This window comes from Archocentrus centrarchus, chromosome 8, assembly GCF_007364275.1.
Source record: "Archocentrus centrarchus isolate MPI-CPG fArcCen1 chromosome 8, fArcCen1, whole genome shotgun sequence".
Classification (NCBI taxonomy): Eukaryota; Metazoa; Chordata; class Actinopteri; order Cichliformes; family Cichlidae; genus Archocentrus; species Archocentrus centrarchus.
Genome location: NC_044353.1, coordinates 16,550,481 through 16,566,475, shown reverse-complemented (window position 1 = coordinate 16,566,475; position 15,995 = coordinate 16,550,481). Strand labels below are relative to the sequence as shown.

At 39.7% G+C, this 15,995-nt stretch overlaps 1 protein-coding gene across 4 annotated transcripts; it reads right to left on the bottom strand.

Annotated features, from left to right (window-relative positions):
* Window positions 1-934: 934 nt before the first annotated feature.
* sgsm3 (small G protein signaling modulator 3) lies at window positions 935-13,761 on the bottom strand. 4 transcript variants are annotated; one of them, XM_030734976.1, is made up of 22 exons: window positions 13,503-13,761; window positions 9,180-9,251; window positions 8,964-9,049; window positions 8,203-8,266; window positions 7,471-7,682; window positions 7,228-7,335; window positions 6,765-6,908; window positions 6,373-6,568; window positions 6,097-6,242; window positions 5,491-5,724; window positions 5,144-5,326; window positions 4,809-4,964; window positions 4,662-4,716; window positions 4,338-4,387; window positions 3,987-4,139; window positions 3,820-3,890; window positions 3,581-3,629; window positions 3,360-3,445; window positions 3,112-3,234; window positions 2,829-2,889; window positions 2,638-2,709; window positions 935-1,988 (listed from the first exon to the last, which is right to left on the bottom strand). In XM_030734976.1, exons 2-21 carry the CDS (start codon window positions 9,184-9,186, stop codon window positions 2,638-2,640), a joined length of 2,256 nt encoding a protein of 751 aa, XP_030590836.1. In that variant the 5' UTR covers window positions 9,187-9,251; window positions 13,503-13,761; the 3' UTR covers window positions 935-1,988. The 4 variants fall into 4 exon arrangements, with proteins under 4 accessions (XP_030590836.1, XP_030590834.1, XP_030590833.1 ...); XM_030734974.1 differs by lacking the exon at window positions 2,638-2,709 and having other exon boundaries at window positions 13,499-13,761; XM_030734973.1 differs by lacking the exon at window positions 2,638-2,709.
* Between the last annotated feature and the right edge of the window lie 2,234 nt (window positions 13,762-15,995).

The following is a 15,995-nucleotide window of genomic DNA, read 5'->3' as shown; positions in this document are numbered from 1 at the left end:
AGTCACCCTTCATCGCTTCATATTTTGCTAGAAAATGAAACTGAAACTGAAAAGGTGGAGCGAATTATTTAAATATGTGCAAGCATTAATGGAAATACAATAGATAAGGCAAGAACAGTTTGTACAGTTTGTAACCAATTTAAAAGTCAATATTTGGTATGACTCCCTTTGTTCATCAACACAGTCTTGGCTTTCTTTAAGTAGTCTTCAGGAGTAGTTCTCCAGGGTTCTTGAAGGACATTTTGCCTGCATGGGTTTTCTCTGGGTACTTAAGTTTCTTCTCACAGTCCAAAGACATTTAAAATTTTGCCTTTGCTAAACTGTTATGTGTAGACAACACTGTTTCATAACTTGAGTTGGATTCCAATTTGTGCTTGAATGATTCGTAGGTCAGTGTTAATTGGCTTTAACAACAAAAACCAGTCTGAAAATGGTTGAGGACTAGGTTGGAAATGAGTGAAAAAGCAGCCAATGTCCAAAGAAAGACTTCAAGGAGACCTTCAGAAAGCCTGGAAAGGCTTAAAGTCTGGAAGCAAAACAGGTAAAAATGACAAGTGGCTCAAGAATTTTGCACTGTAGTGTGTTTTTGTGCAAAAAGGTCAAATTGAACATTTTGCCAGGAAAATCACTGTTTTTCTTCAGTACGTTGTTAAGTCAAATTTTGTCCAGCAGGATTTAGAGTGTTGGTGAAATATTATCTGCTGCAAATGATATTGGTGAGGAGAAAGACTTTGTTAACCTGACAACTGACACTGGCTACAGTCATGTAGACCCAAGAAACTGAGGAAAGATAGCAGTGAAAGTTAAAAACAGATGCATAATCTTAAGACCATTTAAGCTCCAAGGAATATGAATCAGAAGAACAAAGTCAAAAAATTAAGGTGCTAAAAAAAAAAGTAATGAACATGTATCATTTACATGTGACACAGCTTACTGAACTTAATGCAGTTTATTTCTGAAGTGCATGGCTTTCAAGTCAAAGCTGGAGATCAAATATAGATGAAGTTCTATGTTGAACTGCCTTAAACCTTCAATGGTCCACTTAGCCACAAGCAACAAATGTGTTCATATCCAAAAAACATTACAAAGTATAGACTTTTATGTGTGTGTATATATATTTTATACATAGCTGTAACATGAAAAGTATCTGCTTCATGTACATTATATTATACAAGACAGACTGTTTACTACCACTGCTTCGGTAGTTTTGTATCACACTCACAAGGCTTACTCGGCGTGTGCAACATTTAATGAACTATTTTGTGATACTGAGGTAAATTACATTCCACTCAAAAAATAGTTTGTAACTTTACAGCTTTTTGTTTGCGAATGTCCTATTTTGGTCTTAAAACATTTACAGAACGATGATGATGTCATTTAGGATAATGTTAAAACAACTTGTGTTTTCCATGGCAATCGTGTCTTAATGAGCCAAACAAGAGCACAGATCGTGTTTCTCACCCACTCATGCATCATGAGTTGCAGGTACTGAAGAAATGCTGTTCAGGCATTTGTTGCGCTCCAGTCCTAACGGTACAGACTCTTCTCTATGGCAGGAGTGTGTCAGATGTGTGTATATATATTTTTGACCTTGCAGTGAAACCCCTGGTACTGGGTATTAGTAAATTTAAATTATATACAATGATTTACACATTCTTCAGCAAACACAAAGTTGAGTTTGAATCATTTGGGTGTTCAAATTGTCCAAAACTGACAGGATGAGAGGCGATGGGGTTGGTGGAGTAGTCACCTCTTAGCAGGCAGTAGTGTCTGTGTATATCTATATATAGTGAATGTCGCTTCACTTTTTTTTATATTTTAAAAAAGACAAAGGACTAAGCACTTGGAGACCAAGTGATAACTTAGATGCACAACAGCAGGTTTCAGCCATTTTCGCTGCGTGTCTAGCCGTCAATGTCCCAGCTGAACAGGTGATGTTTGACCAACATGTCCTGCACTCCCTCTTTCAGTGGCTTCTGCTCCTTCTCCTGGGACACAAATGAAATGTGGAAAGCTTTTAGTTGAAGAGGACAACAAATAAATAAATAAATAAATAATAATAATCAGCAACACATCACATGTTTTCTTTTCTATGCGACTATAATACCTAACTGAAACACAGCAGGAAACACAGGTGTTACAAACAGGACTGATTTTTTTTTTCCTTTTTCTACTTGTACAGTGACATGGCAAATTTTCCTCTTTAAGACGTTTTATTCTAACAAGAAAACTGTTGACTCTTCATCAACCATCACTGAGCTATTTTTTTTTTTTTTTTTTTTTTTTTACCATTTCAAAAATTTACAAAAATATTTAAGTAAAAAACTGAAATTCTATAGATTTTTGCTCAATGAATACTCATACAAGTTTCAGAAGAACTGACCAACAAAATAAGGGAGGAATAGCAACTGAAGTTAAACATGAATGTACAGTTTATCTTTAAAATAAAATAAAATAAAAAATAAATAGTAAAAAATTGAACATAAAAAAATTTGTCTCAAGCATTTTGCAGATTTTGCACACGGCTCAGTATTGAATAAGCTCAGCTGTCGTTGACAGCGGCGCAAAAATGTGCCACCTCACTCTGAAGATGAAGGGTAAAGAACAAACTACCGACAGTCTGATAAGTGACATTACCTAGAGATCCCAACTAAAGAGGTGATGCTGAACCAGCACTTCCATAACTTGTGCTTTCAGAATCGCAGACTTCTGAAACAGTATAAGTCATAATGTTTTTCTTCTCTGGGTTCTAACAAGTTGTCTTCAATTAGTAAGACTTGCTCACTACCACTCTGTATGGAGATGCTGTCACACTCTCCTTGGCTCACCTCCTTTTTGTCGGGTAGCTCACAATCTTGGGAGAGACTGAAAGCAAACTTTGACAGGACCCTGAGGAGACAACAGGTTTGTCATTAATTTTTTTTCCTGTTCAAATCACTTTGTTTAATTTTTGCCCTTCAAGCTCCTTTTACATGTATATTGCCGTTTTTACACTACTGGATTATGTGTGGGAAATGCAGAAGGGTCATGGGAGGATAAGATAGCCAACTGCAAGAATTCATTAACTGAGTAACCATCCATGATTTGAGCAGACTGATGCGTGTTCACTACCTGAGCTCACACTTGATTTGGACCCATCCAGGACTACGAAGGAAAGACCATGGATGATACCATTTTTCTACAGCAGCCATGCTGGAGCACAACACCTCCAACCATAAGTGCAGCACCTGCTCACTGGAGAGACAGACGTGTTAAGATCCAATCAGTATGACAGTATGCTGTGGATTTCCCCGGAATGAAATTTCTCATAGCTTCTACTGATGATTTCAATTCTGCATGCGTGTGTGACGAGAACTTACTTCAGCCCAACACACACAAGAGACCTAAACTTGACATCCATTTGAGCGTGTGCTGCATCGTGGCTCATGTTGACTGACTGCACTGCCTGAGAAGGGAAACAAAGGTCAACACTCCACTTCCTACCAGTCTTCAGTGCTACAGACTGACTTTACAGACAAAACGCTAGGCCTCAGTGCACTGACAATACAGTTGTTGATTAATAAATGTAGTGTTCACTCACTCTGTAGAGCAGCTCCTCTGGTGTTAGTACTTTCCCATCTTCATCTAACCTGGTAAATACAAAAGACTACTTCTAAATCTCTAGTTGTGGTAGAGCAAAAGGCACACAATACACTGAGCGTACAGTCAACGGGAAATGCCCCATTTATGTTCTTAACAGAGTGTTATGCATTGCAAATTAAAGTCAAGTGCATCCCTGATTGTACCTGGAGAAATTAAAATTCTGTGCCGGTGTCTCACCTGTAGGTTTTACACAGCACCAGCCTGGAGTAAACAGAATTGAAGTCCCTCTCTACCTCCCTGCTGGCCGCCTGAGAGAAAAGCAGAAGACAGGAATCAGAGTTCAGTTTTTAGTTAGACACACACTGTTTGATACATGGTACAGTGAATAGTTAAAGTTTTCCTACCTCCTCTATGAATAACCAAGGGTGACATGGCCCCCCAAGTATAGATGGTTTCTTTAGACCATGCTGAAAGATGGCCTTTAGAGATGGACATAGAGTCCCTCTGGCCAGGTCTGTCACTGCCTCTGTCACAGAGTCATCACCTGCTAGTGAGTACTGGAAACATGTATAAGATCATCCATCAATGTCAAAGGCACTGTATGATTTAATAGTCAGGACACTATAATATAAAGAAGCAAAGATAAAAACAGGTGGATAGCACACGACACAGAACACTGTATAAAACATCAGCTGGGCTAATCGGACAATTTCAAAGCATTTGGCTTTAAGGGAATAACGTGAGCGTGTTCATACCTCCTTGCTCCTTTCATCTAGAATCTCAACAAACTTTGCTGGAAACCAGCCTGTTCAAGAGAAAATGTATGTTGTGAGGCAGATGATTACTTAATGTTTTTATACCACTTTATTTATTGTCCACATTTTATAAGTTTTGCTTTGCTCTTCATTTTTAAACATGTCTGTTTATGAGTTTTGTGTTTTGCAATTGAGTTTCTGGAAACCTGGAATGTAAATACATCTGCCTGGAATACACTTTGGATCAACTCCTGTTTTAAATGTGCTACATCAATAAAAGTGACTTTACTTGATAGATTAAAAATAAATAAATAAATCACATACCTCTAAGGCCATTGAGCTCACCGACCCAACAGTGCTCATCCTTTTGCGAAATGATCTGAGTGACAAAAATACAGCAGAATAAGACATAGAGGTACAACTGTGTTGTTTTGTTTGTTTTTTTGGTTTCATCTCTAAGTTATGACTCACAGTGATGATGTCATTCTTCCTGAAGCCCAGTTCATCATCATCATGACGCTCAAAGTCCAGCAAAGCCTTTGCCCGTCTCCGCCGGTTGCGAGATACCACAAGAAAGTTCTCATGATCTCGCTGGTGACTCTCCATGGAGTAGTCTGGAGTCAGATCCTAGACAGACAAGGAGGGAGAAGTCAGGTTAAAATTAAGTCAAACTGTGTGAAAATAATAAACTTCTAACAATTTGAGGATATCAGAATACTACTACCAGTACTATTAAATAAGCACTTCAAGTACTAGCCATTTATTTTGGCTGATTCATAGTTTAGAACAGGACACAACACACTCACAGTGCTGGAATGGCGTGGGTCCAGACAATGGAAGTGCTCTGCAATGCGGGCTATGGCCTCTCGCAAGGAGGCCACCAACTCAGTCTGCTTTATGTTCTTGGATTTCAAAGCTTCTGCCTCATCCTCTCCAAACAGCAGGGAGGTCAGGGTGGATTTCCTGCGCAAAGACTGCCTCCTCACCACCTGAACATTTACCAATGAAATCTGTTTTTTTCCTCTTTTTACATAAAAAAAAAAATATTTGAAAGAAAGGAAAAAATACACCTCCTATTCTCCTAATCTTTCCAAACCATGTGACTCTACTCAGCAAAACTAAAAACAACTTTGCCAAGACTACAATGACTGACCTTGTTGAGATTACTGTTGAGTGTTGTGCTGTTTCCATTGCTGAGCTGTGCCTGTTCATTTAGGATGTAGGCTAAGTGCTTGTGTCTGTGAGCTTCCAGAGTTTCTTGGGACAGTGTCCCTGCCAGCCTCATAGCCTCTCCTAAAACTGCAGCCGCATCTCTCAGCTGGCTTGGCAAATCCGAAAGAGTATTAAAAATGGATGCAGAGTTCTCTGATGATACGAGTTCCTCCTCCTGGAGTCAAGAAGCAAAAGAAGAGAAGAAGAGTCAAGAAGAACCACTCTTATTTTTAACAGGAATCACTGGTGAATAAATGGAGTGAGAATGATTTCAGTCCAATGTATAGTATAATGCTTTGTTCTTGGATTTCAAAGCTTCTGCCTCATCCTCCCCAAAGAGCAGGGAGGTCAATGTTTGTTGGTAATGATGGCTTTAATCTTCCGTCCTTCTAACCCCGCATTAAAAAAAATAAAAATAATAATCTAACTCATAACTGCACGCACACTGAGTGACTAAATTAATTCAATAAATGTAAAGCATTCAGGCAAAAATGCAAACTGTATCAGGCTATTGAGATTCAATAAAGAAGCGAAGTAGTGTAGCTACCTTAATCTTGAGCATGCCCAGTGTCACCTGGAAAAGCACCAGGGAACCTTCATAGAAGAGCAGATCCCAGATCCTGAGAAGCAGACGGATGTCCACCACACTGGCAAATGATGTCAGGAACCAGTGCAGTGTGATCAGTGATAACTCTGGATGCATAATTAAGAAGCGGTTACATACTGTGTGCAATGTACAGTATATAGTGTAATGCACATATAATTTAGAAGATGAAAGTCACAACCCTAAGACTGAACCATCTTTCCTAATACCCGACTCTACCTATGTCATGTTCCTGCAGAAGGCGGTCAAGGGCCGGCAGGTACTGAACAATAAGTTGGCGGAGAACTCGCTGGTCCGTTTGGACGCCCAGCAGAGTGGAGGAGAAGTAAGATGGAGGAAGGAGGTCTTCAATCAGGGAACACATCATCCATAGTGCATCCTCCTCCTCAAGAAAGAGCAGCAGACAGGAAACCACCTGGATGGATCAAGACACATGCAGGGAACAATGCCAAAGAGTAAGGAGGAGGATACCATAGGAAGAAAAATATGATTATGTAAATATTACTACAAGTTAATAGTTTACAAACTGTGTAAGTGACTTTGTCTACATTGAATCAGCTGCCTGGAGTAATGTAACAGATCACACAGGCTCTGTGTGTATGTGTTCTTACCATGCCGGTTCCCTGGCAGTAGCCAATATCGGGGTAGAGCCAGGCCAGGCTTCTCAGTACCCGTCTCAGCCTTGGCACTCCGACACTGGTCAGACTACTGAAACATGCATTGGTTGGCATAGTCCGTAACAAGTCCTTCTCTATCTGAGGGACAAAAGGTTTAGATGGGATCATCACATCATTATTTCAAAGACTTGAAGAAAAAGAATAAATAATGCAAACACCCTACTCTTAACAATCTAATCTGTAAAGGGCATTTTTATACCAATTAACTGAGACTCAAGTTATTGCTGGCTTGATGATACACAACATGTATACCATCCTTGAAGACCAAGATACTTCTGTGAGATACGTGAATGAAATATGCCAGTACAGATTTGTTGATTGCATTTAGGCAGTACTTTGTGTACTTTATAAAAACAGTGCTTTTGCATATATATATATATAGAGCTAGGCATTTTACCTGTTTAGCTATTGTAGTGTCATCATTGGAGCTGTTCTTGATGATTTCTCTGTAGGAGATCTCAGAGGTCCTCTTCTTTTGAAGGGCTCCAGACAGACGCATCCAAAGCTAAGAGAAAATCTTTAAAGGTCACTTTTGGAGAAAGGAGATTTATTTCTTTTCTATTCACTTTTTTAAAAATCATTTTGCCCCACTTCTAGTCAATGCCACAAGAAGGGGGGAGTGCTGTGAAAGCTTGCTTACCTGTGGTCTCATACTATGAGGTATTCCTCCTAGCACCAGGGAATGCAAACGCTCCGAGCGTGGAAGGACGGGATCAATAAGATCCCAGGTCAGATCACCCACTGTGTGGTTATGGGTGAACTCCAGGTGGGCTTGCCAGCGCAGTCGCTGCTGGGGGTCTTCACGCTGAGGTGAGCCCTCAGTGCCCAGCCAGGACTTAGGCTCCCCACCGTCTGAGAAAGAGCAATATACTGAGCTTTAGCAGTGTTTGTCTTCTTAGCAGTCTCTATATTAAAACAGTCATACCTCACAAATACTCAGATTAAGGTGGAAAATGGAAACAGCTGCAATACTGTGACTTTGCATTACTGAGAAATGAAAGTTGCTTCAGTTAAAACAAATTCAGTTGAGTCTGTAGGAGTGCTGGAGAGAGTAGTCCAATTTAGCTGCTGTGAGCTGTCAATTTGGATTTTTTAATCATTAAAATTTGGCTGGGTGATTAACAAAATATTTTTCTGTGGTGTGAAACTCACAATAATCAAAACAGATTTCATCATCATACTGGATCAAGACTGGAAAAATCCTGAGATCACATGCACTTTGTGCACACAACAGAGCCACTACACTCACATCCAAAATTTACATTTTTCTTGATGATTCAGCAAATGAATGTTGAGAAAAAAGGATTAAAACAGAAAAAAATGCCAGTGACGTGTGAGAGCAAGAGGGAGAAAATATGAGTAAATTAAATACCCTCTGTGTCCACCCTAAAACCAAATTCATCGTACTGGAGTTCAGGCTGCTGTGACGAGTCTTTCTGCAGAAACAAAAAAAGTGGCATGCATTTCATCAGTGCGCCTCTCATACTGAAAACATGACTTTAAAGACACTAATAAATATGGCTATTAAGGAGTGAGATTAATGGACTACTGTTGCACCTAAAGCCATTTTCAATGTCAGTAAGGCAGCTCTCTTAACCTAACAAGGTCACCATGGTAACTTATGCTGAACATTACCTACTCCCAAGGAGGCTCTGGAGGTGTTTCAAATTAAAACTGGCTGCAAAAAGCCACTTATTTTCACTGTTTCCTGATGATCTACTCTGGAAGTGATCAGGTGCACTTTATATACAACCCTGTATATTGGTAATGGCAAAGTCTTTCTGGGTGGACAGGTATGTCTTTGAGAATCCCTAAATGAATGGGTGCTGCCATACAGGAATTTCCATGCATTTACTTGGTGATGCAAAAACTGTGTTCTTATGTTTGGTCCTGATCTGGGGTCTTATTTTTTGTTAACCCTCCTGATACAGTGGGACAGTGTCAGGCCTTGGATGTACTTCTTATTTTTTAATATATTCTTCATTAGCCTCCATAACCTCACTTCTTGACTCAAGTAGGCAGCACTTGATTAGTCAATTTTTTGTGGAAGAAAAGCCAAACATTTTTAAGAGTTGGAATGCTCCATTTCTCAAGAAATTATTTTTTAATGAATATCTAAAGTCATATTCTTACTTGATGGTACTTGGCCAAAATATCCTGGGGCCACATGCTTGGGGTAAGAGCCGAGAATGGCCCACCGGGAGCTGGTGTGTAGGTACCTAACAGAAAAGAAAAATTCTCATATATAGTAACATGAAAATATGGTATGAAAGTTAAAAGATCTGCAAATAAGCACAGGCAAATTAAGAGACCTTTAGCAGGAAAAAATGAAATTCTGCAAATACATACCTGACATTTTGTTGATAGTAGAGTTCAATATGGTGGAACACCGGGGAGTAAACAAGTCAGCTAATAGCCACGCTATAGAAAAGACAAACAGAGTCAGAGAACAAGTTGGCAGTTTAATTTCTGGACTGTCAAGCTTTCACATTTTAAGAAAGATACTGAACCCAAGCTCCTGCGGCTGACAGTGCTCCATGTGTTTGTGGGAGACAGTGGTGCACTTGGAATAAAGGGCCTTTATAACCACAAATTACCATTAGCTGGCACTATAAATGTGTTTGACTTAGCTGTTTCCATGGTAATCCATTCAAAGTAGAGTAACACCAAACCAATGTAATGTCTGAAACCCTTCACGGTAATCTGGCATTCAGTCCCTAAGGTTACTTTGATAGCATCAAAGTTACTATAATGTAAGTCTACCTAACCTAACTGATAAACACATTTGTCATTCTTCAAAAACCGAGCCAGTACCTTACCAAAGAAGAAATTGACCAGTGGTCCAACAATCACGTAACAAACCAATGCCACTTCTTCTAGAACGAACTCCAGCAGATGCAGAACTTCTGCACAATCACAGCGTGGGGCCCAGCATGTGGTCATGCTCTTTTAAAAATAATAATAAAAAAAAAAAAAAAAAAAAAAAGGAGCATTTCTCTGTAAGAGTTAACTTTGCATGAAAGTACAAAAGCAGTCACAATTTCAGAATATTAGAACAATAGCAAACATCAGCAAAGAAGCAGAATGAAGCGGTCCAACCTTCCACAGCACTGAGACCACCGTTCATTTCTTCAAACTGTTGGTGCAAAGTTGGAACAGCTGTAGAGCCTTCCTGGGCCATGGATATTAACAATGGCCTTAAATATGTCCACAGGCTCATTTTCAGAACTTCAGCTCCCACAGACACCACACACTTTGAAGACCATGTAACTGCACAACTATAAACAACACATGTCGCATATTAACTTATTAAAGCTGGAAGTGCTGAACAAATTGCTGCCCAAAATAGTTTTGAGCACAAAGACATACATTTTTTCCCCACACATAAAGCTCCAGCTAAAATCAAGCTATTGAACAGTGGGAGGGAGAACAGGTGACACAGCTGTAACGTCATTAAACCTGACCAATATATCAGCTGACTGATATCAGCCTATCACAAATATACAACTGAAGGCTAATATGAGCCCATATTAAGCATATTTTTCTGAAAGCAGAATGGACAAGAGCACACTGCTTCATTTACAGCCTTCAGCTGTGCAAGCAGACTATCATTTCAGCACTGCTGTGCTTCCACTTTGCTGGAGGATTTTTGATGAACTCTTGACTTTAATGAAAACTGTTCTTTTCCTTAACAAAATATAAATCTGAAAAAGATACTTGGAGTAATTGTGAGATGATTCTGGCTCAGTTTTTACTAGTTTCAGTAATGTGTGCAGCACATGTAGCAAAGCATGCATCACAGACATATTTGGAATGTATGTATGCTGGCTGATATCTGGCTATAGGGGGGGCTCTAAACAACATGAAGCCTCTGTCTATAATGATGGGTTCATGCCATCAAGTCTATCAGTTTTATCCGTTGAACAAAAATGGCAAAATCTGCTGCTTGTGTTTGATAATTGCTTTATGGGCAATTATACAACAAGTATGGGGTTGCCCGAGAGAAGAAATTATACAGTATATCAGTAAAGGTAAACACTACTTGAAATGTGAGCAGCTACAAGCCACACAACACTATAACAACTATAACCTGCAAAAAGAGGCTTGCTTGCATGCAAACACACTGCCAAAATGATTCATTCTAGCAGCAGGCTTGTGGCATGAAGGGGGATTTAGGACTTAAGAGAGATGAGAAATCAATTTGAGGTCTGGAGGATGGCCAAGTGCTTTCAGGGAAGCTCTGTCTAACTCAGGGGAGGACTGGGATTTTAGAGATTCTCCTTTACAAGAATATTAACAGTTTAATCACCTGCCAAGAAAACCAAACATCACAGAACGGATCCTCCAAACTGTTACACATGTTGAAAATCTGACAGCAAAACTCTGCCCCAAAGAAAGCCTCAAGTTAAACCTGAAATAAACATTATACGAGCAAGTTCTGAGTATCTCAATTTGAAGCCTGATTCTCAGAGTCAAAGTAAGATGTTCTCCCTACTCCAAAGAACAGCAAATCTGTAAACACAGTTACTTAAAATGTGATAGTGATTACCTGGCTGTGATTGTGCTGTAGTTTTATATAGCAAGAAAACATCTAAGAAAAACCTTATGACTTATGACAGTGAGGCAACCTATTGCAGAGTGGATCCTTCAGTTACATAATAAACTAATAAAGCCGGCAGGTAAGAATTATTTTAATTTTAGATGAAGCCATAAAGCAGTGATTCCCAAAGTGTGGGTCGGGGCCCCCTAGTGGGTTGCAGTAGTAGAAATACTGTTTGAAATTACTCACATGCATGTACAGTTACATATTTATATAAAAAATGAATTAAAACAGGTAATAGGAGGTGGTTAGTTTGTGATGTTACTAATTACTCTGACCTAAATTTACTGCTCTTGTATTGAAGTTTGTACCCCAGTGGCAAGTGGGTCACATATTGGCATTAGCATTTTACATTAGCATTAGCAATTTATAGCCATAAGCCTGTGCCGTTTATGTTTTTCAAATAAAAGTTTCAAGGAAATACATTACTTTATCTTGTATCTTGATTAGAGTGAAGACTTAAAATTGGGTGGGCCCAATGGGATTTACTGTTTTTTTTTAAGTGGGCCACAGCACTCCTGACTTTGGGAATAGCTGCCATAAAGTTTACAGAGAAATGCAGAACCTGGGCAGGAACGAGTCCCTAACTTTCAGGAAATGAACAGCACTAAGGTGAGTTGGACGTTAAAGCTCTCAACTGCATGTGACAAATTGAAATCATGAACTTGTTACAGTCATGTTCTCCCAAGGACATATATTGCACTAATAAATCAAACCTATAAAGAGTCTTTCACTGTTTTTCTCAAAAAAGAAAAGAAAAAAAAGGAGAGAATATCCTTTTCACTGTGGAGGCGTGGCTGTGCTCACAAGTGTTTGCACACACTGGTCAACACCCTGCTGCAAGAACACATAACATCCTGCTGTGCAAACAGGGCAAGAGCCTGCAAGGTGCACTGCAAAGCCCTTCCTTTTAAACACTATAGGAAGCTCTCACTTCTTTGATTAGAGTTTGTGCTGCCCTGTAAGCTTGCCCAATCAGCTCTACGCACTCCACTTCCCTTTACACCTCCCGCAGCTGTCCCTCTTATTAATCACAACATTGGTGACTCATGTCGCCCCCTCACCAAAAAAAAAAAAAAAAGCCTTTGTGTATGCCAGAGAATCTCTGCCTTGTGCCCCACAAATTTAGCTTTGGCTGAAGAATGACAGACTCGCATGTCTGTGTTTCCTCTCTTACGCACTGACATGCTTCACATTTAATTATAGTCTTATTTACACACACACACACACACACACACACACACACACACACACACACACACACACACACACACACACACACACACACGCGTGAAAAGCCACTTCTTTAAGTGAAGGTACTGGAAACTCCCATCTAAATTCTCTCATTTCCTCATTTCAGGGGAGTGTAAAGTAGAGCCTACAGGGAAAAGGTGCTACATAACATAAAGCACTGCATCATTCTAGCCTATATCCATCTACAACACCAAAGCTTTACTGCCAGCAGGCCATAAGGTTATGCATACAGCAACAAGTGACTCCTGCAATTCATATTCGTTGTTACAGAGAACACAGCCCTGCGAGGCATGTTGGGGTCTAAATTATCTGTTGCTTTAGTACAGACTGCAGCATCTGTCAGCTTTGCGTGTGTGTCACCGTTAAACCACTCAGCTGACCCAGAAATGCATGCTGTAACGCTAACGGCAGACCACACGTGGGGAAAAGAGAGAGAGAGAGAGAAAAAAAAACACACTTAAAATGTTTTTGCTTACTTTTACGTAACTATATATCCATTAAGCACAATGCTCAACAATGATTAAATTACTGTTACGTCAAACCCCAGCTGACGTCAGGTCCAGCTAAAATACAATAACACCCCCATCCCTACCCCCTACCCCACCCCCAGTGGCAACACATTTGGCGCACCGCTTATACATTTTCTATCAATGTCACCAGCAACCTAAACACCGGACGTACAATAATATGGCATCAAATGTAACGCTAATGCATTCATTCTGACTTGTCAGCTGTTAGCCACACAGGCTACGTTTAGCTTTTAGCTGCTAGTTAGGTGCAAAACGGTGTGCCACGACAGGCCTGCTCGACTTACCTACCGTGACATTATTCCAGTGAAAGCACGTTATAGTTTCTGGCGGACGTGCCTTTCTTCCAGCTTTAAAGAGAAAACACCATAAGGTATGCCATCACTCGCCTCTAACGTAGGACTTCCCAGCACTGTGCACCTGCTAGTGGCGACGTGTAACTCCGTCGTATTCTTACGCCCTGTAACGTTTTTCCCCCGTTCCTTTTCCATCGTGGGAAGTAGCGCCAGATCCCGGAACTACAATTCTCAGTAAAAATATCCTTCCGCAGGGGGAGTAGGTGACGCAGGCATACGACGTATAACCTGTTTGTTCCATTCATTCATTTTTTTCTTCACATAACCCCATTCAGTTCAGCTTCAAAGGCAGTGCTGACCATAATGGCAGCTGGAGTCAGCCTGCAGCTGTTTAATTATGGAAGTCTGTGGTGACGGTTGTTGCTTTAGCTTTGGTTAATTCATCTGGCATTTTTAATTACGCTTAAAAATAGACAAATAAAGAAACTGCAAATAGGAAATCTCAACTGATCCTGCCTGCATCAGTGTTATTTCACAATAATCAACTTTTATTTTATTTTATTTTATTTTATTCAGTTCATTTTTAGTATTAAAAGTGCATTGATCCATGACACCACTTATTTTATTGCCTCCTTTCTTTCCCAGCTTCTAAGTTTGTTAAACGTAAAACAGCAGCATAATTATGAATCCACTTTAGCAGCTGATTGAAGTCACAACACGTTGCTTTTCCATGGCTGCTCCACAAGATGGCTTTTTCTTATAAAAGCCGTCTTCTCCATTACTTTTAACATAAAATTAATTTCCTTTAAGTATTTTTATTTTACTATTTCAAGTTTACACGTTAAACATCATTCCGTTATTTATTTTTTTAAAGGGATTATGTATCAACTTGAAAAAGGGGGTGGGGGCAGCTGTGGGATCTCCATCATTTTAATTGTGTCGGGAATTGCTTTAATTTTACTCTATCTATCTATCTATCTATCTATCTATCTATCTATCTATCTATCTATCTATCTATCTATCTATCTATCTATCTATCTATCTATCTATCTATCTATCTATCTATCTATCTATCTATCTATCTATCTATCTATCTATCTATCTATCTATCTATCTATCTATAAGTTGTTTACTTGTGCATTTGATTTGACATTTCATCTCTTCGTTTAGATATGGATTCAATTTGAATAGCTTCTTCTTTACCTCTTTACAAATGAAAAATCAAAATCATTAATAAAGCTAATGTCATCTGCACATACAGCACCAGTCAAAAGTTTGGACACACTTATCTCAAGTTTCTCTAAGCATGTTCCCTTTTTCTTATACAAGTGTTTTCAGCTTTATCCTAATAGAGTTCCTCTTAATATTTGATATTTATTGACAATTATTTTTATAACACTAGATTAGAGTGAGGCTTCTTCACACTGACTCACTCTTTATTCCCGTGGAAACATTACAATGTACATCTCCCAGCATCGTCTATCATCCATCTCCATACACAGGCCAATTATACTGTCTTTGCTGTTGTGTGCTGTTAGTGGAAACTGGCACCTTGGGACGGCACCTTGCACATCTCACAGAATTAATTGGAAGCCAGGCTAAATGGACATTAAAACCAAATGATCAGTGATTTTCCTATCTCAGAGGAAACTCAAGCATGATAGGAGGTAGCTCTTTGATGTACTTTGAAACTGCATTTTAATATCTTGGTTGTGTGTGTGAAAACATGCATGGCACAGCCTCCTGACTGTAAGCCTCATGATCCTGTAAATGCTGAAAACATCTTTATATCCATTAAATTTACACAGTTTCTTCCTCACTTTCAGTAATCCTCGTGTCTTTTTTTTTGTCCTTTTTGTTGCCACTCACACCTATGATACATAGAAAGAAAAGTTAGTATGTCCTTTGCCCTAAACAAAAAACACTTCCCCTTACATCCCCTTCCATCAATCTCTTTCCCTTAAGGCTCTTCTCCCTTTTTCTAGCTGAATGTTGATGCACCAGTGTGACACTATATTCTATTTCTAACCCACTCGCATTGCTTATGTTCAGCCGGCTGCACCATGCCAGAGTGAGTCACATCATTAAAAATGTTGTAGCGGCCGACCTTGCCCACATTATGCTGGCCAAATAGCGCATACAGCACATTTGCCCGACATGCCACAGCAGTGTGGGTGATTATCAGTCCCTTTGTGTCACCTCTTTCCTAATACCCCACCTTCTCCAGTGCTCATTGGTCAGGCTGCCTTTGTCGTTCTTGATAGAATGATGTCCACTGTTGAGCAAACTCTGAATCTTGCACTGCAGTTACCATGACGTCAGGCAGAGGTGGAGGGAGCTGGCAGGGGAGGAATGAGGAGACGAATAGAGATCGAGGCACACTGAGGGTGGGAGAATACATGGGAAAAGGGAGGGGGGAGGAATAACGCAGCTATAAGGGAAGTATGAGAAAAAATAAAGGAGGGTTAGGAAGAGATTAATCTTATAA

What these genes read in the sequence shown, in the direction of transcription:
- sgsm3 (XM_030734974.1), bottom strand. An exon ending in CTCATAGTATGAGACCACAG is followed by an intron (nt 7,336 to 7,470) that starts GTAAGCAAGCTT and finishes ATTTTCTCTTAG; the next exon opens with CTTTGGATGCGTCTGTCTGG. An exon ending in GTGCTGTGTAAAACCTACAG is followed by an intron (nt 3,630 to 3,819) that starts GTGAGACACCGG and finishes TGTATTTACCAG; the next exon opens with GTTAGATGAAGATGGGAAAG.